Here is a 26,857-nt window from a genome sequence, read left to right on the forward strand (position 1 = left end):
ATTCTACAACTATCACATGCCAGAATGTCAGTGGGCAGTAAAGGCTCTGGCATTTGACAGTCATTCTCCATGTATATAGCCTGTCCTAGGATCCAAGGGAGCCCCACATGGACACAAGCATTGATTTGAAGACTTACATAGCACTATTTTTACCTTAGGTAAGGCTACCTTTTAAAGCTTCTATTGTTTCACAGCTGGTGGACAATTCATGACTTCCTTGTATTTATACTCCACAGGAAGACATTGGTTTGTTAAGACATCAGCTTCGTAAGATTCAAGATGAACATCAATCTAGCAGACAAGAGGTTTCCTTCATGTCCAAAGAGCTCAGTGATGCAGTAACTGTACGTGATAAAACCATGTCTGACCTGCATACATCACGCCTTGAGACAGAGAGTGTGAAGAAGCAGCTTACTGATGCTTTGGCTCAATTGACCTTACGAGAATCACAAAAGCAAATGCCTGTTGCTGTCCATGGAAAAAAGGAACAGGTACAATAAAATTGTGGTGACATGAGTATGGATAGCATACACCTGGCATCGGAGGATTTGTAACATATCACCGCTTGAATATGGGTGTAACATGTTACATAAGGTGAAGTTATCCTTTAAAGTGGTTGTAAACCTCAGTCATGGAATCTGAGCACATATATCTGTAGTATTTACTATCTCTCCCGAAAGCTCTACATGCAGTTTCTCTCTGGTGCTTCCTCTGTTATTAGAATGTCACTTCTGAGAAGTTTTCCTGACACGTGAGATACATTTGTTTTGGGGGGGGGCTCAGACTGGAGCTGTTCTAGTCAGAGCATGGTTCTGCTGTGTGTGAAGGGCTGTGTGTTCCTTTCCTCCAGTCAGCTCTCACAAACTAACTGCAGTCCCTTAGCCCCCTCCTCTGTGCTCCTGACCGATGAAGAAAGATTTTTAACATAATCTGCCCTTTTGAAAGGGTGTAGAGAGGAGAATTTGATTCATCTCTGTGTATCATCTAAGGCTGTTCACTTCACTAGATATATGTGAGGGTTTACAACTACTTTAAGCTGAGACTGGTCCCCATTTGTTATTTAAATTATTAGGGATTTATTTTCTTACATAGATTTATAATTGATTAATAAGAAAAATGTTTTCACCATGTTAGGACACAGAGAGCAGCAGAGTGGAGCAAGAGCTTCGAAAAGAGGTTGAAGACCTGAAGTTGAGGCTACAAATGGCAGCCGATCACTATAAAGATAAATTTAAGGAATGCCAGAAACTCCAGAAGCAAGTTGTAAAGCTCACAGAGCAGCTGGTAAGTAGTCTGTGTTAGTAATAGTGTTAAACTGCGGCTGTTTAAAGTGGTGTGTACATACCTTATGTAAAAAGGTTATGCCGTGTTTATTATGTTTCTGCTTTACGCTTAATTCAAAGCATTTGTTTATCCAACACTACAGCTTATGCAGGCATATGAAATCATTAGCAGTATATCCACACTCCTATTCATGAGTAGGAAACACAGAAGCGTACATAAAATGTGAAATAACTTGCAAATGCTTTTAGGTTTGGTTAATTTGTTTGTTTCCCTCTCTTATATCAGAAGAGTGCAGAAGAGAAACAAAAGGGAACAGATGTGCATGTGTTGTCTGAGGCAGGAAGTGCAGAGGCATTAAACTTTTCTCCATCAGGTAAAAAAACGTGTTTGTTTAGTAGATTGTTTAAAATAGCCATACCCTTGAAATACTAATGTATGGTGAATTTGTAGTTTTAATAGTGTATGGACAGTTCGCAATATGCTTACAAAGAAACCATATTGGTTTAAGATGTTCTTAAATATGATATCTTGTATGGTACAGGACACTGCAATTGATATTTAAACCATAAGTTATATGCCGCTACCTTCAGAATATTGGATAACGGCAGAAGCTTTGCTGGAACAACATCCCCCTCAGTGTGCCCATATAATCCTGTCCTTTCTGTGAGGCTCGAGTTTTTTGCTACTGTTTTTAGGCAACTGGCCCCTTTTTCTGTGGGAAACGTATTTATTTTATTTTTTTACCAGTTTCCTTTTCTTCTTTGACAACACTTCTATCAAGAACTGACTGCTTATTGCCATATTGCTCATTGGCAGTTTGCAGATTAATTACCCTAGATATACTGTACATCTTGAGAACCATACCCTGGGTGCTCTCCAGGGCTGAGGTCCATTCCTTTGGTACCCAGACCTTGAAGACCCCTTTGGGAGTGTAACGGGGCTGGCTACATGGACAAGGTAAGACCGGGTTTTCTTGTACCTTTACATACCGGTTCCTGGCTATACATATCTTGTTGGTTCATTATTTGGATCTGTAGTATACTCTACATTAAATCCTGCAAGACACACTGCAGTGCTAAAGGGCTGTACACACAGGTCAAATATCAGGCAGCACTGGCTGGTTCAATATAAACCATCTGACATTCGGGCCCATGTGTACAGTAATAGGCTCTGAAGCCGCACTTCCTGATTCCCTTACTTAAAATGCCAGCGCCTCCTCCCGAAGCCGAGGGATAGGTCAGCTTTGGGTGAGGACATCGCGGGCACCCTGGACCGGTAAGTGTCCTTTTTTTTTTTTAAAGACAGCAGCTGTGGTATTTGTAGCTGCTGCCTTTTAATTATTTTTTTAGGAGGAACTCCTCTTTAAGCACACAAGAAGTTTTGAAGGCACATTTTATGGAGTAACTTGCACTTCCATTGTTCTTTTCCCTTTCTGTTATTATCTTGCTTTATTTGGTCTTATAGGTAAGGTGGTTATTATTGCATTTACCTATTAAAATTTGGCAGTTTTCCACCTCGCTACCAAAAGTTTCTTTCTGAATAGTGATGTAGTCCTTTTGGGACTCCTAACTACACACTTCAAGCTGTCACTTTCTGCTGAAGCTGTCTCATGTGTTGCCTGACATCCTAGGGACACAGGTGGCACCTGGGTTATTGTAGCTTCTTTACACTGAACATGCCGAACCCTCTCCGTTTGCATCCATTCTGTTAGTACTCTACAGAATTACAGGTGCTTTAGAGTGGGAGCACATGGGGGAAAAGAAATGTCAGGAATTTCACTAAAGGCTTTAAGTAAACTTCAAGTTCCTATCCTCAAGTTCCCTTGTTCCTGGAGCAAGGTCTTCCACTGACACCACTCCATCACCCTCCAGGTAGCATCATCATCTACTGCAGGTCTATCCTTTCCTGCAGATCCTCCATCTCTAAGCCCACCGGACCTGTTTAGAAGCCTTCCTCATATTAAAGGTTCTCTTCCACCCCTGGAAGGTTATGTACCAACATCTGCTGCAGCTTGCATGTGCTGGACGTTGTTTTATTCTTGTCTTCGGAAAGGTGCACAAATCGTGTCTATTGCGGTCCTCTCTCTTCCTTTTTACTATTTGTTCCTACTTGCTTCACAAAAAGCAGACTGTTTCCCATATCTCCTAGCGTCTTTACAGTCATCTACTTCCTTTTTAAGAAAAATTGCAAGGTCTTTCCAAATCCCGTACAGGGAACCGCGTCTATTTGAGGGTGCATGTCTCAACATCTATTCAAGCTACCTCAGTAGCCAGGCTCCTAATTGGTTTCCTGTAGAATTGCACACTATAAACACAATCGTGAAGGTTTATATTCCCCATCCATCCACACACCAGGGTAGTTGTTACATAGCTGAAAAAAATCACCACAATTGTGGTGATAAATTACTAGACCTTTAATCACTCTGAACATTCAAATCCCAGGGTACCTTGGGGACCTTTTACTCCAAGGATCCTTAGCCTAATTCTTCAAACCATGTGCCTAAATGCGGATGCTCTCACTTCTCCCGCATCTGCACTTGATCCCGCATCCTTCTCAAGTTCCTCCTCTGTCCTTGTACTGCCCATGGTATTTGGGTCTAATCCAGATATTGATTTTATTCACATTTACTTCAACTTGGAAAGACTCCCACATATCTTGGCTTACACACCTCAGACTCTGCACTGTGCTTTAATATTTGCCTCCTTCCCATATTAGGGCTGTGGATTACCCAGTTGCTTGTTTTCCAAGCTGAGAAGCCATAGTGCTCTCATCTCAATTAAAACTTTGACTTTTGTCTACCAGTTGAATGCATCTGTTGGTTTAATATTGGTAAAGGTCACATTTCCACTGTTCTTAGTAGACCCCTATGCAGGGTCTGTAGATGCCCCTGTATTTGCCTGCCTTTCTAACCAAACATCTTCAGTATTTCATCCAGAGATTGACCAGCATCTCAAATTCACTTATATTCACCAGTCAGGCACATTCCAACCTATATATTGGGGTCCCCCTCTTTCCTGGGTACATACAAATTCCCCCAGGAATATGCAATGCAATCTATCATGTGAGCTAGTTTTCACCTAGTATGATGATAGGAAACTCATCCCAGAACTTGTTCCTTTTCCTTATCCTGCAACGTCTTTTGCTTGGAATCAAACGCCTAGCCCTTGGTACCCTACAGATCTCCTATATTGACTTTCTAACACCTTGGTTTCACACTTTATTCCTCTGCATATTGTTGCCTGTTGCAACTTTTTTTGTCTCTCTGGGACCTTCCTCAGGAGATCTTGCCCATGCAGGGCCCTCCCATTGTGTTCAAGGGGATGCCATCTTCTCTCTCTGTTGCCTGGCAGCTGTAATTCTGTCTCGGCTCCCCCTGCTTCTTCTTGGGTGTCCTGGAAGCCAGGATCTTGCCTTCCTGGGGCTTTTCTTCTGATCCTCTATGGGAAAGTAATTTTTCTTCCCATGCCCTGCCTTGAAGGCATGCCAATAATTATGTTGATTTACCCTGTTGCGGGGGGGAGTGTCAAGACTCTCATATATGGCTGTTTGGCGTTTCCTCACAGGGTGGTCCCCTTATTAGATTGCCCCCTCCACCCGGCTGTTTGGAAATCTTGCCTTTTAGGGGTTTCTGCTTCAAGGAATTGAGTCCCTCCCTTCCTCCCTATCCGAGCTCATACTCCAAAAGTTATTGGGGTTCTTGGGCCTTTTACAGCTTCTAACATTGTTTGTTGTTTTTGCAGACCCACCACCTGTTTCTCTGTTTACATTTATTTAACAGGTGGCTTTTTAATCCTCTGCTGATTTTATGCTTTGAATGCAAGGTGCTTCTGCTTTCAACTCTATTTTCAGGTCCTTGGCTTTTGTTGCCCATCCCTAAAATTATTGCTCAGGGAGTCCCATGGTGTAAGAATCAATCCCTGGATCCTGTAATGTATGATTAGGATAATAAGAAAAATTTGAGGCATGTATAAATTCAATCTCTTGGAGTACAGTACATTACACAAATGCCTCCTCTTTTTTTTCCCTCTGTGCTCTCCTTACTGCTTGCTAAAAAGCTGTAACCTCACAGAGTGGGTGAGATTATATGGATACACCGGGGGTGGGGGTGAGTACAATCCCAGCAAAGCTTTTGCCAGTGTCCAATCACCTGAAGATATTAGCATATAACCCAAGGTCTAAAAATCACTTCCTAAACTCTCACATGCAGAAGGCTACATTTTAGGGTACATGTACCAGTGAGAGAATTGGCAGTATAGGGCCACCGGAATAATCTATGGATACTCTCTTACTAGACCCGTTATCACACAGATAATTGAGAACATATGCATAAGAGCATCCCAACACTCCCAAATGCAGTATAAAAAAACTTGTGAAACTAGAGCCTTAGTCTAATAGAAATTATAATTATGCTACATTAGTATACTCTCAGATGCAATAGAAAAGACCAGTGAATAGAGGTAATTTAAAAGACGCCTTTGAGAACATTGAATCATTCACACCAGTCCCTGCCCCAGTCGCCCTTATTATCTAATGTCTGTATCCCAGTCCTACAAACACACACTGTCTTTAGACTGTAAAAGGAAATGGAACACTCAGAGTAATAATCCTGTGAGTCTGTACTTGTGAACACCCCTTTCATTTATTTCCTGCAGTGAATCCATTTTCTTCTGACTCTGTACCTGAATTTGTAATAAAAGAACAAGTGGCAGATATGAGCAAGGAAATTGTAGAAAAAACTGAGAAATATCGAAAATGCAAGCAAATGTTGGCAGTAAGTGACCTATCATATCTTACAACACTACTATACTAGTCATATTTGGATTTTTGCTGTTTAATTTATTGTTTATTATACAGAATTCACCCTGGCCGATTAATGAGATTTGCAACCATTACCTGTTCTGCCATAGCCATGCCAACCAGGGTACTTTATTTATTTTCTCTTGGTATTTTCCAGAGACTTTCTCAGCATGGTTAGCCCTACTAATAGCTACACTACATTCTAAATGGCTTTTAACGTAAACCTGTGTTTGCTCTTGGAAGACAAAGCAACAAGTCACCTAAATTAGCCCCCCACTCCCAGCATGCATATATTGGCTCCATGTGCCACTATGTTTAGCCACCTGGAGTGAAGGAAAGCACTGCCTATGCTACGAATCCAGGGGAACATTTCTTATACAGGGCTACAGACAGTACAGAGTAGCCTTGTGCTGTCACGTGCTCCATATCTGAAAGTACAAGATATTTGGCTCCTTGTGCTGGGTAAGGTGAACAAAAATATTGTTTTGATCTATTGCTGCATACTGAAGGTTTTTTTTTTTTTACCTTAATACACAGAATTCATTATAGTAAAAAAAAAACCTTTAGAACCACTTTAGAATACCTTAAAATATTTGGCCAGTTCGTTTCCAGTTTGTAATTCCAGTGAACGTTTTGTTTTGCACACATCAAGGCTCTATTGTGTACAGATCAGCCATGCCAAACAGTCAATTTTAACAATCATGAATAGACAGTAGACATTTAAAAGGAGGTGGAAGGTAATTTAGTAAATATATATCGCTGAGAAGAAGAATGTACAGCATTGTACAGGTATGCAGTGGTATTTGAAATGCCCCTGAAATGCTTTAATTATTACTTTGTTGTACAGGAATTGATGCTTTCTTGTTTTTCCAGGAAGAAAAGGAGAAATGCAGTGCTTTTGCTGATGGTGCTGCCAAGATGGAGTTGAAGTGGAAGGAACAGCTGAAAGTTAATGAAAGCATCAAGCTACAGCTAGCAGCTATTGAAGACCAGTATAAGGTATGTCCTTAGGCAGAACACACAGACAAATTTCATGCTAGAAAAAAAAGAAAAGAAAACAGCAACCAAATACTTCTTTTTTTTAAAGATACCAATGGACAAGATGAACCACAACATTCTTAGTATGCTGTTTTAAAATTAAAACTTCATTACGGAACATAATATTCCACTAATGAAAAACCTCTAAAATCCCAATAAATGCTCACTATAAACCAACACTATCCACAGGACCATATATGTAATAGATCTTCTAATGTGTAACAATAGTTTTGCATTGCACTATGAGAGTAAAGGTAGCTGCTAGCACTTCAATTGACATAAATTGTGTGAAAATAGAATACAGTACATAAAACTCAGTTCAGTGCTAACAAGCAACAATGTATACATAAACAGTGCATACACATAAAGTTAATCAGTGAAAATACAATGGCGAATGTTAAGTGAAAATACAATGAAAAAAATCAAAGTGAATCAACACTTCTAAATATGTAAAATATAAAATAAGTCCAAGGTGTCAAAAAAAAAAAAAACAGGAAAAAAAATCTTGCGAGTCAACATGACATACCACCAAAAGAACTGTCCAAGTAAGATTGATAAGTGAATTTCAGCATGTATAGATGATAAATTAGTGGCTCCCAAATCATTCAGTGATCCACCACCATAAATGTAGCAAGCACGCTTACCAGAGCACATGGACCCATATACTCTAGGTATTGAGTCAAATGGAAAGGCACAATCCAACCATATATCCTGTATGGAGATTGCCAAACCTTCCAAGGGGGAACCGGTATGGGCAATCACAGCGTTCACAGGTCAATCTCCCATCTCATATGACATAGGACATAAGCAAAAGAATACCAAGCATCCACAGATAGTGTAAAACCATCGCTAAAATGTATTAAAAAAAAAAGATATTACAAGAATCTGTTGAAATACAGCCCTGTTTAAAAACATCCATCATGGAAGTAGTGAAGGGAAAGTCAAGGATGAAAGCACACCATGACATCAGTCCTGCACTACACCTGATGCGTTTTGTCAGAATTAACATTGTCCGACAACTTCCCTCAGCAAATGAGGAGTGAGAGTCCCCAGAGAGCCGAGGCTTTTGTGCACATTGCTGGATCCCGAGGGGGCTCAGGTAAGTATTGGGGGGGGGGGGGTAGCTGCTGCTGTGCAGAAACATATTTTTTTTTACCTTCATGCATAGAATGCCTTTAGCCTTTAGAACCACTTTAAGATATTTTTGACAGCTCTGTCCTGTGCTCTACTCTAGAATGGACCAGCTGTTTGGACAAGCACCCCCTAGCAGTGCAGGAGGGAGTGTTGTCCTGCTTCCAAGCCCCGCACATGTGCATTGCGATGGGAGAAAGAGCGTTGCAGCTGCTAATGTTATCTCTGCGGCACTGTGCACATGTGGGGCTCAGGATAGTGCTTGCTCCTGTACCACTAGGGGGGACTCGTATGAATGGCTGGTCTGTCCTTCAGAGGAGCACACGACTGCACTGTGAAAAATATCAGAAGTGTTTGTGGCAGGCTCACAAAAGGCCTACAGGTATTGGAGGCGCATAAGTGGATGTTGTAGTTTAACCACTTGCTTACTGGGCACTTAAACCCCCTCCTATCCAGACCAATTTTCAGCTTTCAGCGCTGATGCACTTTGAAAATTGCGTGGTCATGCAACACTGTACCCAAATTAAATTTTTATAATTTTTTCCCCCCAAATAGAGCTTTCTTTTGGTGGTATGCGATCGCCTGTGCGATTTTTTTTTTATTTTTTCTTAAAAAAAAAATGTAAAAAAACTAATTAAAAACATTTTTTTTTTTTATTTTGTTATAAAATTTTCAAATGGATAATTTTTGTCAGTCATTAATGTATGCTGATGAGGCGGCACTGATGGGTTGGCAGTGATGGGCACTGATCGGTTACACTGATGGGCAGCACTTCTAGGTGGCACTGATTGGCACCACTGGTGGGCATTGATAGGTGGCACTTGTGGGCATTGATAGGTAGCACTTGTGGGCACTTTCATATGGCATAAATGAGTCATTATTGCCTCTTCAGTTTCGGGGCCGGTGTCCCTTTAAGATGAGCTGTGAAAAAAAAAAGCGATCACCGAGCTTTTGTTTTGATCATGTGATCAGCTGTCAATGGCTGACAGCTGATCACATGGTAAGGGGCCGGGACCGGCCCCTTACTTGGATTGGAGATCACCTGAGTCTCAGTCATGCAGGGAGCGTTCACAGGGGAGGCCGTCATATGACTGCCTCCCGGGAATTCACATCCGCGCTGTGGCCGTCATTCAAGTGGTTATATTATGGATGCATTTAAAAATGGACTCCCTTAAAATTATGGATTTTAGTGTTCTTGGACTGCATAACATATTTTGTTCTTTTTTCACATGCAGAGTCACTGGTATCTAGTGTCAGTCACATTATAATTATATGCCCCCTTCTATACATGATATAGTTGTCACGGAATATTAAAATACCACAAAAACTTGCATACATTCACATTCTGATTATATTTAGTACATGCTCTCACATATCTACACTATCTCAAAGACTGACATACACACTGACACCCACATGCTCACTCTGATCATCTTACTCAGCCTGAAAATACAAGAGGAAGAAGCAAAGATGTGGCTGGGAAAAATCCCCTTTTGATATCACAAGTCCAAGGAGACAGCCAACTCAAGAACACAGCCAACACTGAGTTCCTGAGGATCAGATATAAAATATCAGAGTAGATCAAAGTGCTCTTTGCGTATGAAAAAAGATAATTTAAGAAATGTGAATTTACTACTTTTCAAAGTTACATAACAGAACTGTTTTCTATCTGATCCTTAAGACCTCTGTGGCACTTATTATTTTGAGCTCCCAAGTTTACCTAACAAATGAGTTTGCGTGCAAGAAATGGGCAGGTTTGAGGGGGTTAAGTACAGAAAAAATGTCAAGATGAACAAAAATCAAACACCCTTCATAGCCCCCTGGTCCCTGCTGTACTCAACTTACCTCCCAGGGCTGCTGGGCTGTCAGTCCAGGGGTCTGGAGATTTAAAATCCCTGCTTTTCTCCCTCTTCACTATGATGGCACTGACCAATCAGAATTGATCTGGTCTGTCCTGAAAGTGCTGCACAGAGAACGGGGAGAAACGTGGGGATTTCAAATCCCTGGACCAGCTGTGGGGACCCTGGCAGTTCAGCTGCCCGGAGGTAAGTATAATGCGTTAAAGTTAAAAAAAACTTTTAAGCTTAGAAATCACTAAAGGTAACCAGTTGGGCAGTACTGGTTTAAATTAATTTCAGAAGATTAGCTTTCCCAGAATACATTTCTTATTTCTAATAAACTGTGAACTGATGTACACTCTATATATGAGGTTTCATGTTTAGGGTTTTGTTCCTGCAGAAACGACATAGTGCAGGTTTTGTCTCTGTGAGGCAGCTGATGTTTAACTAAGATCAGGATCAAACAAGGATGACCATTAAGTGTATTTGTATTTCTGTCAGTCTTGTCCTTATGTGGGCTCAGGCTGTGTTATTGAATTTGTCTGTTATCAGTGGGATCTCTTTCATAGTGGTGAAACATAGACGGTATGCTGTTTGGTTTGACGCACTTTGAAGTGCCAAAGACATGTTGTTTTAAGAACTACAAGCAAGGAAAAAATAATAGATGGCTGTCCTTTTTTTTTTTTTTTTTTTTTTTTTTTTATTAACTTGATTACTCAGATAAAATGTATTTCATTCCAGAATAGAGTGCTTTATTCTGATCACATTGAGCAAAATTAACCTGTCCCTCCAATATCAATCAGACTCCAGTGCTGAAGTCATGTTGGTTTTTTAGTCACTGAAGACTTTCAGTTAACTGGTTTTTATTTTCTAATTCAGCACAATCGGCCTATAGGCAAGATTTCATAGTTTGGAAAAATAAACGCTTAATTTGGCTGGTTCAGCGGGGACCGGCTGAGATTCGATCCATGTATTAGCAGGATAATTGTACGTCCATCCATCCATCCATCGTCGTACAACCAGCTTGTCAGATTTTTTATGTAAATTACTGCTTGCGGTAGCAGTAATGTTCTGCCTACCAGGAACCCCCCCCCAAGTAGAACACAATAGTGCTGTGGGAGGCATTTCCCCATCTGCACTGACTGTGTTGATTGGGTATTCCAGCAATGTTGTTTTGTTCTATCTATGGTGAATGGAAAGAAGATCAAATCATCTATTGGCTGCCTTACTTTGAAATATACAAATACAAATAGCTTTTTTTCTTTTGTACTAGAGAAAGGTGTGAACGGTATGATGGGCATATTACAAGTGTAGAGCTACCCAGGGAGGAGCCGCTTAAGTATGTCTGGATCCGTAGTCTATCTCTCAACCCCAAGAACAGTCCCAACCCCTCTGGCAGTCCCAACCCCTCTGGCACACCTAATATGCAATATTAGTGTAAAACAGCAGTAGAAAAGAAACACAAACTGTGTGTGGTAAACCAGAAGGTATGTTTACTGATTTGATAAAGGGATTCAAAGGTGCACAACATGTACTGACACTTTATGAATATATCTTGGTGAAAACACTACTGGTGGTAAAAGCAGCAAGAGCAGTAAACATCAGATGGTAATAAACAAAGAACAATCAAATATTAGCAACCTTTGTTTTACTTGCGTAGCCTATGCGGACAGGCAAAAAGAGGGCATGGGAATGACTTTTAGCTATGTTAGACCACTCCCTCCTGTCCCTCAACTCACAGGCGCAAATAATAAAGGAAATAGCTTAACCTTTAGCAAACTGTCATAACTTGTGAAATTTAACCTGCTCCTTTAAGAATGGATTTCAGGCAAGTCTAGTCTATAAGAGTGCAGTCAAATAAATCCCTTATGGAAAGGGGGGGAGGAGGTTAGGTGTAGTCCCTTGTTAAAGAGATTAAATCCTTTGGTCTTGAGCTAGCACTTGGGACAATTGTAGTAGGAGAAATCCAGAATGAGCAAAGCCATTTGACTGGCACGGATTATTGAGCAAGGAATGCAAGATCTTTCTGTGTTATTTGAGAAGTGATCACTGGGGTAGTTTGCTTAAAAAGTATTGTATTCTGTGGTACTACAGGTATCAGTAAGGTGAATAAGGACAATGGTGTCTGTATGCAGTTCAATTAGAATATGAAACTTGAGTCTTGGGACTACAATTCCCTGTATGCTTTGCTCCCTGGTGGTAATTGCCCTGCTGGCAGGTTGTGATGACACAGAGTCTTAGCTGGCACCATAGTCAAATTTTCACTACAGCAATGTTGCAGCGTGTCTTCTGATACTGCAGATAAGATAGCCGGCTCCTTGCTACACAAGTAATTCCATTTATATTTAGTAGATTGACAGGTAAACATTAGAGGAAAAACTACAAATCACAGAGCACCATAGAAAAATGTTTGTGAGGCCCTAACATCTCCTCTTCATGGCAATTTACCCATGGGCCCCTAAAGCAGCAGCATTGGCTACTTTGGTGCCAGCATAGTTATGCTGGAAGTGTGATATGCATCTTTAATGAATTTAATTGTGCTTGTAAAGAATAATTTCTCTGTAGTTTTATAGTTTTTTTCACCTTTTGTTGTAATGGCAAATTAACTATATTGCTAGCTCAGAAGTACAATGGTCACCCAGTAGGCTAGAGCTATGAATTTCCAGGCCTACCATTTTCCACCCTTACAAGGATAATTTATCTCTCTTGGATTTGTATTTCTTCATTTTGTAAAAAATACAGGAATAAAGTTAGATACTTCTGTTGCAGCAGGATATTTGAGTGGCTGAAGTTTTGGGATATGGAACAGGGGCGATGACTGCTTGAGTTCCTTGAGAGACATACAAAACTAGTGAGTGGCCCACCAGCATCTGTCCATAACTAAATAATCAATTTAATTCAGCACAATATATCCTCCTTATGTGAATGCTGACACTTTAAATCTGGATTATTTATTTCAAGGTTTATTTTAAAAGCAAATCATGTTTTATGTTTTAAAATGTAGATCGAGTGTTCTGACTGGCTTCATATTTGTTCAGTGACTGTGACCTTAAGTTAGTGACTCAAAAAAATGTCAATATTGAAACCACATGCAGCCAGGTAACTAACATTTTCAGAATATGATAAGCAGTGGCAGTCCCCATATTTGTGTCACTTCAGATTTTCTTTAATTCCCATCATTCACTACTTCTATATCACAGTGGCTTATGTCTTATCAGAGATCCTGTCCCTGATGAAAAACCCCCATTGATAGAATTGCTAGAGAGGGCAAAAAAACATTCACCTGTTTTTTGTGAAATGCTGCAGAACCTCTCTGTGATGGAGCCAACACTTTCCTGTTCTGGCTGGTGAGGGAGAAACGCCAGTCACAGGATGTCAGGAGTTTGTCATGGCTCAATGCTGCAGGAAACTCAGCAGGGGGCTGTGTAAAATCAAGCAATACATCAGTGTAAATTTGTTGAATAATCATGTCCTGCATACTTCTTCTAGGACAGTGTCGCTGTAAATAAGTTTAATTTCAAATGATATGTTGCACATGAGCAAGAGTGGCTACTTTTTAACCATTCCCAACCATTAATGTTGTTACAGAACTGTCATAAATGCCACCACATAATTCTCTGTATATTTTTGCTGCAAGTTAGTGGTCTGCAAAAATTGATGTCAGCTGTGTAATAATACATTTTATTCCCATTTTTCAGTAGAATTAGAATTATTAACATTATATTACCTATTTATTGCAGTTGTAATCTGTGGTTTAATATGGTCTGTTTCATTTAGATAAAACTTTAGCTTTCATCATGCACTGTCTTTCTGCAGATTCAGTCCTCAGAGAAGGATCGGGAGATTTCGGAGCTCTCCTGCCATGTTGAAGTATTGCTAAGTGAAAAGAGCAGACTGGAGGACACTGTGAAGGTAAGACATTTTTGTAACTTTTATTTCAGACAGGATGTAGTGACTTGGGTCAGCTGAAACACACAAGTAGACATGTCAGATGCTGCTTTCCCACCTATAGGATATATTTTTCTGTAATTTGTATGTGCGCTAAATAATAAAAATGTTTTATCAATGTTCTTGCTAACCACGGATCTTCAAAGCCTTGCACTAAAAAAGCATATTCATTTGTGATAGAAAAGCAAACCACCCTTGTATCTTTAGAATGGTAAAATAGGTGAAAATATTCTGAAGAATGCTGGTAATTGTGGGCAAATGTGCCCAATGTACTCGCTCACTACAGCCTGAATAAGTCTTTTTTTTTTTTTTTTTTTTTCTTCATCTAGCTCTGAATATCTGGCATTAATTGGTAGTGTGCCAAGATCAGTTATTCCCACCTGTTTTCTCAACAGCCATTTTGTTTCTGTGGTCAGGCTTAGTGATGATCATATCAGGGGAGTCACTAAGGGCTCATGCACATGGACATTTGATAAGCTGAATTTGGATTCGTGATTTATATGGTAATGGTCAGGGGCGGACTGACAACTCATGGGGCTCCTTGGCAATAGGAGATTATGGGGCCCCCAGGCTTACAGATGGCCACCATGCGGCAGCCATCTTTTTGACACAACAAATCCATGCGGATGGGAGGGGCACCAAACGGCATGCAGAGTGGCAGGAGACTTAGAGCTGGTGACCCAGTAAATTCACCAGGAGCTTCTCATGGGCAGTGCCACCTTAACAGCATAATGTGCCCTTGGGCAAAATACTGCACATGGAACCCCTACCAGGGAGATGATGACCTGTGGCATGCATATTGCACCATGGCGAGCAATAGGCATGGCCAGTAGGAGAGATTTAAAGGTGGATTGCACAGGATCTGCATCTGCTGTAAACAATGCAAACATACCACAGACCTTGTACCCATAAAATTCGAATTACCGTGTCACAACTGATAATCTCACAGACATAAATAAATCTCAGCCAAAGGATCATTTGCTTTTAAAAAACATTTTTCCATTATATATGTTTTTATGCACAAAAAAGGGATATTTTTGGCTTACTGAGGCAACCTTACAGAAGAACTTGATTAAAACCAGCAACTGTTGAGACAGTGAACACCTTGGTCAAATCTATGTACAGTATAATGTACAGAGTATGTGGGTCAGGAGTAAGTACTAAAACAAAACATATACAGTATAGCAGTCAGGATGAGCGCCACGCTCACACCAGAGTCCTCCCTTACATCAAAGGCCCAACATTCTCCCTATACATCACAGCCCCCAGAGTCCCACCCTGTGGCAGAGCCTCCCAGAGTGCCACCTTCCATCAGTGTCCCCTTACACACACCTTTGCACTTTAGTGCTTAGTGTGGTAGGCAGCTGGCGGGAAAAGGCTTTAAAAAAAACAAAACACATATTGCAGGCTCTGAACTGCGCAAGTGAGTCGTAGAGCGAACGGAATAGTGAACTGCTGTGGTTGGCCTCAGATTGGGCAGTGGGGCATGTGAATAAGTCATGCTTGATGTGTGCCATGATGTCACTGCACAGGTGTGCACCCAGACCTGCCCTGCTGCCTAATCAAAGGCCAAGCTCAGCAGTGCACCATTCAGATGGCCCCGAATGGCAACAAGTGGATTTTTCACTTGCATTGTATTGTCAGAGCGACTTCTGTTGAGGAGCAGTGGGCACACATTGATCATACGGTGTACACACACAGTATACACTAGTGGCTGCTCGTGCACCAAATTTTTGGGGAGGTGCAAACAAAATGGGAAAAGTTCAGAAAAATACTGAAAAAATGCAGCCATAGTGCCCCATCATATTCACCCACTATGCCCCATCATAAGCATCCACTGTGCCCCATCAAATGCAGCCACTGTGCCCTTTAATTGCAGCCACTGTGCTCATCAAATTCAGCCACTGTAATACCCCGGCAGCATTTATCAGCACCCCGGCCCACCCGCTTTTTGTCTGATCGTGCACTTACCCCATCTTGGTGGCGGATCAGGCAGCGGGTGACGGTGGTGAGCTGTGGGACAGGCAGCGTGTCAGGCAGCGGCGAGCTGTGTCCTCCATCTCCTGGCATGCTGGTACTTGCAGTGCCCCAGCAGCTCACAGACATTGGATGTGGGGATACAGGAGAGGAGGAGGCTGTGCCTTTGTACTGGTGAGCAGGTAATGGGTGAGGAGGTGTAGCAGAGATGCAGAAATTGGAGAAGTTAAGAACATCCTTCCCTCAGAAGCATTGCGCTTCTCACACACAGAACATTGATCTAACAGCAGCCTAAGAGACAGGAGGAGCCCTGCTATAGGAAACACAGCCCCCCCCAACGCACAACAGGGTAAGCACCAACAAAAAAAAATTTTGTTCAACGCAGCCCAGCTTATCTTATATCAGGCTGCAGGCTGTCCCCTCCTCCCTCCCCTGTCCTCCAGCTGTCGGCATCTCCTGCTTCTATGTCAAAGAAGCCGTGCTGGAGAAGGCGGCTTGTACAATGTGCTTCCATTAGCTGAGGAGGCATTGGAGAGGCGGGGCAGCTATAATCTCGAGATTTCTAAAGCAAAAGCATGTCGGCAGTGGCCATTTCAGGGACAGATGTAAAAATACGCAGATTTTTACAAACTGTCCCTGCTTTTACTGAGGCTGGCAACCCTGATGGGGCCCCCTAGTGGCCTCAGGCCTTCGGGTAGTACCTGAGTGCCCGAATGGTCAGTCCGTCCCTAGTAATGGTCCATACCATCAAGCTGCGTGAACCAAAACAAAATTCTATGTTAATAGTCCAATTTTTATTGTATTATGCACTGTAAACATTTGTACTAACATTTACACACATACAGTGTGAATGGATTCTTTGCACTGCTGTCTAGTAAACTCAGTGCAGCTATACCATCAAAGGTGCAGATGGCAGTGCAGGTACAGAATGACCTTTGACTTCAGTAATTCTGAATGTATGAATGACTCATTCAAGGAAGATGTAAATAAGTTTTTAATCAGAGATGCATGGAGGGTGTACGCTTATGGACTAGCCCATAAGGGCATAAAGTGTAGACATCTAGAGTGGAATTTGTTTTAAGCAGGATACTTTTGTAAATCAATACAATTGTGTGCGTGATGCTAAATTTATTTTTTGATTTAGCAGAATTTTTCCATATTGATACTTTGGATTTGTTGCTTATCACACAAATTGATGGATGAATTATATCATTCTGCAGATTAGACGCTACTTTATGCAATAATGCAGTTTAAAGAAACCGCTTTGCTGAAAAGTGCAAAAAAATGTGATGCTGCCTGACAGACTTCTCTGTAAACCATTTGGCAAACTTGCATACACTTTGGTGGCTGTTGTGAGTCTCATGAGCAATTAAAATTTTTTCTTATTTTGAAAATGATACAACATGTCAGCTTTGCTGCCAGTTAACGAAGATGCAACTTAAACTTGTCATACTATGGCACAGACACTCGGGTGTATAGTATACCAAATGGATAATGTGAAAGACACAACCAACAAACAAACAAACTGGCTATCTGTGAAGCAAACCAAATGCCAGGAACCTACATTGGATAGATTTGCTTAATGCTATTTTTCAACATTTAGATTGCAGCATTGGAGTTTCAGTACTAAGTAAGGCACTGCAGTGTGTTTTAAGACATCAGTTTTCACTTTAAAATTTTCAGGATAGGTCAGAATCACATTTAATTACCGTATATACTCGAGTATATGCCGAGATTTTCAGCCTCTTTTTTGAGGCTGAAAGTGCCCCCCTCGGCTTATACTCGAGTCACCGCCGTCTGTCTACCCGATCAGCGTGTCGAGCAGACAGACGGCGGCCATTCAACTATTCAAAAGCCGCGCCTCCCTGTCTGTGATAGGCGGAACACTCAATTTCCCAGCAGTCAGTGGTCCGGCTATCACGGACATCCGCTCATCCTCATACTACGGCCGAGGATGAGAGGATGTCCGTGATAGGCGGAACACAGACTGCTGGTAAATTGAGTGTTCCGCCTATCACAGACGGAGGCGCGGCTTTTGAACAGTGGAATGGCCGCCGTCTGTCAGACGAGAAGAGGGGCGGCGATCCTGGCATGGCCGCCGTATGTGCAGAAGCACACAGGCTTGGGACGCAGGCTCGGGACGCAGGTAGGCTGCACACACAAGGCTGCACACACAAGGCTGCACACACAGGGATGGACGGACACACAGGGATGGACGGACACACAGGGATGGACAGGCATGTCTCACCCTCGGCTTATACACAAGTCAATAAGTTTTCCCTTTTTTTGTGGTAAATTAGGGGCCTCGGCTTATATTCGGATCGACCTATACTCGAGTATATACGGTACATAACCTTCTATACTTGTTTAAGGCAACCCTGTCACAGGGTCAAAACAAATGGCAATACCTGCAGAAAGAAAAGTCACTGCACTTCACTATCTTGCAGCCTGTATGTTGAGACATCACCATAATGCTGTTCCTCAGCCCTCCGCAAGTTTTTGACTGGCTGGATGAGTCGAATACCTGTTGCCCCTCTAGCCGGCTTTCTTCCTCTTGCTGGCTTCTACATCCTGTAATGATATACGAGCCAGCATAAGGAACCACTACATGTGGCACAGTTGGCAGAAATTCACACATCCAAGAAGTGTTGAATACTTGCGGTAGATGGGGAGAAGCATTGGGATGGTGTTTTAAGACACTGTCTTCCAAAAAGGAAAGCCTTTTTCTTCAACTGTTGTTTTGCATTTTTGACTTTATACAGGTTCACTATAAACATGAGAAGCTTAATGCTACTTTTCCTTACATCTCCTTTATAGAAACTGGAAATCAGTTTGGAAAGACTGTCAGAAAGAGTGGCCAGTGGCCAGACATTATCAGGAAGCAGCTCCCAGGGTTTACAGTTTTTCAATCCTTATTGTGAAGAGCACAGAGCTGTTCCCATCATACCAATCCAGCCTCCTGTACTACAGTTTGGAAATCCATATACATCCCATGCAACAAGAGGTGAGTGAATCATAGGCTGCGTTTACTAGTGTCTAAGGTGTTATGGCTTATCTCACATTTTGTTTTGCTCCACAGCAACCAATCATATTGTTTTTTGCATCTATACATATAGAGAACGCTTAGACAGCTGTATCTAAAGTTGTGCCCATTTCCAATCGGGCTAATGACGATGAAAGAAACATATAGGGAGTATTATATATTGTATTATATATTGTTTATAATATTACACAGAGACTAGTTCTTTGTTTAGAATGATATAGAAAAAAAGCTTTGGATCTCCATGGTCTCCTGACCTAACACTGTAGTAAAGAGGAGTTTAGTAGTAAGGGCATGGTAAGGGAGGGGTGAAACATGGCACACAATAGCAGTAAAATTATAATTTTTTTTTTAAATACACATTTACAGCTAACCTAATTTCCAAAAGTATGTAGATAAGGGGTCCCAGGGTACCGGCCCATGTAGTGGTTACAATTGGCCCGCAGGACTGGTCCACCAGGATACTGATAAATTTCCTTGTAAGCCGCGCAGTTATAACCTATATAATGGCCACCGCAGCCGCCTGCTCACAATGTTTTGTTTTTCCTTCCTGGTTGACTCAGAGGAAGTCTGGGCTAGCTCACGTCAGTGACGTCATGTCTGCCGCTGTTGCGCCTGGGAGTTGTAGTCCACGGCTGTGCGCTCAAGCTCCCTGCACCCAGTGGGTGAAGTCTGGAGAGCAGCGAGGTCAGCCAGTCTAGTGAAAGGAAGCGTTTGCGGCTGTCGGCTTGTAGTTCTTAATGAACTACCAGAGCACTGGTGAGTGCTCTAGTAGTTCATTGAATCCTGTTTTTATGAAACTGCCTGCATGATGTATTGGCAGGCAGCTTACACTGACAGTCTGTATGGCATCCATGATCTGCTGATCCAGGCTCCTACAAAAAAAATTGTAGGTAAAAAAAAAAATGTGCATTTATAATTTTTTTTTTTTTTTCTAAAAGTGAACTTATCCTTTTAAAGTTTAGGTCCTCTGACAGTATTATAACTGTGTGTCATTTCATGCGGAGATGTTGGTGATTGTTGTCCTTTAGAGGACGTGTTTACCACTGATAAAGAGTTGTGAGAAAAGCTGTATGTATAATTTTTGGATTTGTGACCTTTGTAATACACACACACACACACACACACACACACACACACACACACACACACACACACACACACACACACACACACACACACACACACACACACACACACACTCCCCCCCTCGTTCATATACTTCTATATTTTGTACTTAGATGGGGCAGATGGTGCTTTTAATCCAGATGAAGTTCAGGGGCCTCCAGCACAGGCGCCCTTATGGGAATATGAAAGCAAGGTGGTCTGCAGCCAGCCTGCTCGCAACCTCAGCCGCCCGGATGGCCTGGAAGATCCCGATGATAACAACCAAGTGAGTCCAACTTTTATGTTTTAACCAGTAATGGTGTTTTGTTACCATTTCCACTGCTACATTTAATACATATTACTGAAAACAAAATAATCACAAAGCTTATTTTAGATGAACATTTCATAACAGTGAAACGTTGTATTTCTTTTCTAGTGTTGACTTCTACCCACAGCATAAATCCTAGTGTCTAGATGGCACACAACATCTTTGATCTCAGTTTAGATTTATGAATTGGCTTCAGGATCGTAGACAGAAAGACAAGGTAGCTAATTTAACAGGGGTTGTAATGTTCATCCTACTGTAAGTAAGACGCAGACTTGGAGACACTTGGCTTCTCTGTGCAGATGTTTCTCATCCCCTTGTCATCCCCTTGTCATCAACTTCGATAAATCACCAGGACATGACATTCTGATATTACTATACCATTATTTTATTTTGTTTAAAAAATATATATATTACCGCCTATATTTTGAAGAAATGAAACTTATATAAGACAGAATTTCAGTTAGACAGCAATAATGTTGAAATACTCGTATGCAACCTGTATTATGTCCCAAAATATGTTTTTTCTATTCAACCACGTGATTCACATGTTCCTACACTGTATAGCCAGGAACATGACACCAGTATTCTGTGGTGGAGTTTGCAGCTTCCTTCTTCACAAATGCAGTGGAAATTTTTTTTATGGGATTAAGTTAATTTTCATGGCAAATAGGGACTTTTCAATTAATTGCAATCCATCTGAAAACCCTTCATAACATTCTGGAGTATATGCAAATTCTCATCATAAAAACTGAGGCAGCAGACTTTGTGAAAATCAATATTTGTCTCATTCTCAAAACTTTTGACCACGACTGTAAATTACCCCACTGTGTCAAAGCTGCCTTAACAACTTCTCCTTCAGCTCCCAAAGCCTGAAGTATGTGAGCATAGCAATAAAACGGCAATAGCTAATAATGCAAAATCTCCCAAATTTCTGATATCTGTTGTGGAGTGATTGGTGGGAAGATAAAATAACGCTAGATTCAGCATGCTATACCAGCAATACATTTATAGTACATAACTGGACTAAGTCTGTACAGTGATGGATGTGTCTGCATAGTGAAATAACGGGGGTTAAGTGCTTTTACCTCCCTGATCAAACAGCAGTAAGGTCTTTAAACATTGTTCTTAAAGCGGAGTTCCATTCAAAAATGGAACTTCCGCTTTAAGGGAGGTGACCCCTTGACATGCCACATTTGGCGTGTCATTTTTTTGGGGGGGGGGAGCAGATACCCCCTCTTTTTAGAGAGTCCCAGCTCCCACTTCCTCCCAGTGCACCGCAGCACCAAACGGGAGATCACCTCTCCCCCCTCCATCTCGGCAATCATCTGTGACACGTCACAGGTCTCAGATCATTGCCTGGCCAGTCACGGCGCGTGGCTTTTGCGCATGCGCAGTGGGTGCTCAGCCATAGTTGCAATGCCAGTGCCGCAGAGAGGAGGTGGAGATGAACAGGGCTTCGTTCCCCCGCATTGCTGGAGCCTGGGGCAGGTAAGTGTCCGATTATTAAAAGTCAGCAGCTGCAGTATTTGTAGCTGCTGATTTTTATTTATTTTTTACGCAGAACTCCGCATTAACCTCCCTGGCGGTATGATTCATTATGGTTTTAGGTGCGGAAAGCGGTACAATTATTTTGCATGGAAATTTGGCATTTTATATTGTAGTCCTGTAATTCATAGGAATAACTCTCTTAAATCTGTTCAAACCAGAGTCTAGTAGACATCCCGGGTATGATAAAGTTTATAATATAACAAATAATAATAAAAATTATTCAATAATGTAATCAAATCCTAAAACACTGAAAAAGGGACACTTTTTGGTTGCTATGGACAATCTCCAAATTTCAGGCAGAAAAAACAGTATTTATAATATAAAAGTGCATGCAGGGCACTGCACAGACCTCTAGGGACAAAGGGGGTGTGTAATTTTTTAATAAAGTACTGTAATCTGTAAGATTATAGTACTGTGTGTGTTTTGTGTCTTTTTACTTTTTTGAATTTAGCGCCGTTCTCCGCTCCCGTGCGCCGTAATGTCGCAGGGAACGGAGCTCAGCGGCATTCGGGCACTGTGAATCGAGCGGAGGACAGCTCGATCACACAGCGCGGAGGACATCGCTGGATCCAGGGGACAAGGTAAGTAACTCTCCCTGTGTCCTCCCTGTATCCAGCGATGCGATCCTGAGTCTGGCTCGGGGTTACCGCTCCTGTTAGTAAAATCCCAACCCGAGCCAGATTCGGGATTACCGCCAGGGAGGTTAAGTGTAGGAGGTGCTTTCTGTAACAGCTCAGGATGTAATCTATACACAATACCTGATTTCATCTGATACTTGCAATTTTGAGGGGGTTAAATAAAAATTGGGTAGAGGTACTAAAGACATCCACTTACTGTGAGCGAGTCTGTGGGCACAGCATGCTTCTATAGACATTATAACCGTATTTTTCACTATCATGTGGTGGTCAGTTCCTGTCATGCATCTGCTATGTCTTATATTATGAAATTTACAGTGGGGCAAAATGGCTGTTTTGATTGAAAAGTTTAGTTTTTGTAATAAATGCCACTGCTTCTCGACCTGTCTGGCAGATGTACAAGTCAGATAGAGAATTGATAATTGTGCTATATCTGTACAGTAGATGGTATGTCAAGTTCTCCTTTTTGATTTCCTAAATTAAATTGAAATGTCAGCGTGTTTGTTGAATTTGCACTTCTACATTAAGACTGGAGGCCCTCTTCATCTCCGCCAAATACAAGTGATGAGAGATACTTATCTGTTGAATAGTGTGCTCTTTGCATTACAGTGGTACCATGACCTGTTCCTCATTTAGTCTAGTTTGCTGCGTTTAATTGCCATTAACCTTTGTAGAAAGTGATATGTTCTTTGACAGCTATGATAATAGCCTTGGCACTCGACACCCATAATGTGAAAAACAAGCATTTCTCCCTGTTGCTTCACATCCCTTGTGTCTCTGATTGAAGATAATTAGGAAGCCTGTCAGGAGTTTTTTTCCCCTTGCCAGTTTTAAAGTCTAAAGTGTTTTCTCACTGATGTCACCCACCTTTACCTCATATTTTGCATATTGTCTGCTCCCACCACTGGCAGACACATTACACATGACAGGAGATGCTCTGTTCTAGTCAGTGGGGGCACTTTAATTAGCCGCATGTTCATTCTGACCTGTGCGTTTTGTCCTCTTACAAACCCAAAAGAAACCGCTATATGTATGAGTACTCATCACAGACACTGGCTTTGTACCAGGCAAAGAGCACTACAAAGAAATATATCATTTCCAACTCACAACTGTAATATGCCGTATATTGTCATAAAATAATCGAATGCATAAACAAGAAGCTGAAGTGTCAACCCCCAAACACCCAATTAAAAAAAAACTGTGTGTGTATGTATATATATATATGTGTGTGTGTGTGTGTGTATTATATTCAGTATCTCACAAACGTGAGTACACCCCTCACATTTGGATCTTGGCAGTCTTCTAGCCTAGGCAATCTTTATAGAGAGCAACAATATTTTTTTCAGAGCTCTTTGCCATGAGGTGCCATGTTGAACTTCCAGTGACCAGTATGAGAGTGATAACACCAAATTTAACACACCTGCTCTCCATTCACACCTGAGACATTATAACACTAACGAGTCACATGACACTGGGGAGGGAAAATGGCTAATTGGGCCCAATTTGGACATTTTCACTTAGGGGTATACTCACTTTTGTTGCCAGCGGTTTAGACATTAATGGCTGTGTGGGTTATTTTGAGGGGACAGCAAATTTACACTGTTATACAAGCAGTACACTCACTACTTTATATTGTAGCAAAGTATAATTTCTTCAGTGTTGTCACAAAAAATGGTATAATAAAATATTTACAAAAATGTGAGGGATGTATTCACTTTTTTAAGATACTGTATATACACACAGTACTGTACAAAAGGTTTAGGCAGGCGTGAAAATGCTGTAAATTAAGCATGCTCTCAGAAATAGAAGTGTTAATAGTTTATTTTATTTATTTATTTTTTTTATTTTTTTTAGCATTTAACAAGATAGAAAAGAATAGTAAATTAAATCAATATTTGGTGTGACCTCCCTTTGACTTCAAATCCGCATTAATTCTTCTAGGTACAATTGCACACAGTTTTTGAAGGAAATTGTCAGGTAAGTTGCTCAAGACATCTTGGAGAACTAACCACAGATCTTCTGTGGATGTAGGCTGCCTCAACTTATTCTGTCTCCATGTAATCCCAGACATTCTCAATGATTTTGAGATCAGGGCTCTGTGGGGACCAAACCATCACTTCAGGAACCCTTGTTCTTCTTTACACTGAAGATTGTTCTTAATGACATTGGATGCATGTTAGGGGTCATTGTCCTACTGCAGAATAAATTTTGTGGTTATCACACTGATGGCCTCCTTAATGGTATGGGATGATGGATAGTTATCTGCCTGTATTTCTCAGCCTTGAGAACAACCTGCAAGGAACCCCCACCATGCTTCACTGTTGCCTGCAGACTCATTATTGTATTGTTTTCCAGCCCTTTGGTGAACAAACTGTCTTCTGCTACAGCCAAATACTTAAAATTTGGGCTCATCATTCCAGAGCACTTTTTGCACCCCAGTTGTGTGCATAGTTTAAGTGCTTAGCCTCGTTTCCATGTCAGAGGTATGGTTTTTTGGATGCAATTTCCATGAAGGCCACCCCTGGCCAGACGTCTGTGGACAGTAGATGGGTGTACCTGGGTCCCACTGGTTTCCACCAATTCTCTGCTGGACACCTTCCAATGTTGAAGGGAAGTAAGTGTGATGTGTTTTTCATCTGCTTCATTAAGTTTTCTTGGCCAACCACTGTGTCTACTTTATTTCAGTCTTGCCGAATCAGTGGTGTCTTTGATGCTGAGAAATACAGGCAGATATTTATCCATCATGCCATGCCATCAGGGACGCATGTGGTTGGCCCCAAATTTATTCTGCAGCAGGGCAACGACCCCAAACATACAGCCAATCTCATTAACCTCTTGGCCGCCCTCGTTTGACGGAGGCAGAATGACTCCCCATGCAAATCTTTGTAGCTATACGGCAGCTGCTTTAAGGGGTATAGGGGGCGCGCACACCATCTGCGTCACTGAGGAGCGGATACCGCGTGCCCGGCGGCCGCAATGTGTCTAAACACACAGGAGAGGAGACAGATTGTGTGTTTCAAGTATAAAAGAACAAAGATTGGTCTCCTCCCCAGACAGTCCCATCCCCCCTACAGTTAGAACACACTGAGGGAACACATTTAACCCCTTGATTGCCCCGTAGTGTTTACCCCTTCCCTGCCAGTGACATTTATACAGTAATCAGTGTCTTTTTATAGCTCTGATCGCTGTATAAATGTCAGTGGTCCCAAAAAAGTGTCAAAAGCGTTTTTGTCCACCGCAATGTCAGTCCCAATAAAAACCACAGATCGCCGGCATTGCTAGTAAAAAAAAAAAAAAAAAATATATATATATATATATATATATATATATATATATATATATATATATATATATATATATATATATATATATATATATATATATATATATATATATATATATATAAAAATACCATAAATGTATCCCTTATTTTGTAGACGCTATAACTTTTGCGCAAACCAGTCAATATATACGCTTATTGCAAAATGTATTTATTTATTTCTTTTAACCAAAAATATGTAGAAGAATATATATCGGCCTAAACTGAGGTAGAAAATATTTTTTTGTGTTTTTTTTCATTTGGGATATTATAGCAAAAAGTAAAAAAAAAAAAAAAAAATATATATATATATATATATATATATATATATATATATATATATATATAATTATTTTTTTTTTTTTTTAATTGACGTTTTTTTTTTTGTTTATAGCGCAAAAAAAAAAAAAAATCTCAGTGGTGATCAAATACCACCAAAAGAAAGCTCTATTTGTGGGGAAAAAAGGACATAAATTTTGTTTGGGTACATTGCCGCTTGACCGCCCAATTGTCAGTTAAATTGACGCAGTGCCATATCTCAAAAAATGGCCAGATCAGGAAGTGGGTAAATCCTTCTGGGCTGAAGTGGTTAAGAACTGTCTTCAGCGTAAAGAATAACAAGGAGTCCTGAAAGTGATCGTTTCACAGTGGATGCTATGGAAGATTCCATTATTCAAGCCTCACGGCTTATGCTAGGGCTGGTATATATACGCAGAGTCCTATGGCTGAAATATTGGTCAGCTGAAACGCCACGTAAAAAGCTCTTGGCCAGTTTCCCATTTCATGGTGAACGGTTGTTTGGAGAAGATCTGGATAAGTATATCCAAAGAATTTCTTATGGGAAAAGTTCTCTTTTTAAGCATTATT

At 41.1% G+C, this 26,857-nt stretch overlaps 1 protein-coding gene across 4 annotated transcripts in view; it reads left to right on the forward strand.

The window, feature by feature from the left end:
• TAX1BP1 (Tax1 binding protein 1) overlaps positions 1-26,857 on the forward strand; it is a 160,157-nt gene that overhangs the window by 121,162 nt on the left and 12,138 nt on the right. For 2 of the 4 annotated variants that reach the window (XM_077491348.1, XM_077491351.1), the window contains 9 exons: positions 237-491; positions 1,135-1,284; positions 1,570-1,657; positions 5,937-6,055; positions 6,955-7,080; positions 13,905-14,000; positions 18,831-19,017; positions 20,295-20,446; positions 24,613-24,648. In XM_077491348.1, coding sequence (XP_077347474.1) covers positions 237-491; positions 1,135-1,284; positions 1,570-1,657; positions 5,937-6,055; positions 6,955-7,080; positions 13,905-14,000; positions 18,831-19,017; positions 20,295-20,446; positions 24,613-24,648 — 1,209 coding nt within the window. The remainder of the gene's footprint in view (positions 1-236; positions 492-1,134; positions 1,285-1,569; positions 1,658-5,936; positions 6,056-6,954; positions 7,081-13,904; positions 14,001-18,830; positions 19,018-20,294; positions 20,447-24,612; positions 24,649-26,857) is intronic. The other 2 variants (XM_077491349.1, XM_077491350.1) reach the window with 2 other exon arrangements.

The sequence above is a fragment of the Lithobates pipiens genome, unplaced genomic scaffold, assembly GCF_037356315.1.
Source record: "Lithobates pipiens isolate NorthernLeopardFrog02 unplaced genomic scaffold, aLitPip1_a1.2 Scaffold_19, whole genome shotgun sequence".
In the NCBI taxonomy this organism is placed as follows: Eukaryota; Metazoa; Chordata; class Amphibia; order Anura; family Ranidae; genus Lithobates; species Lithobates pipiens.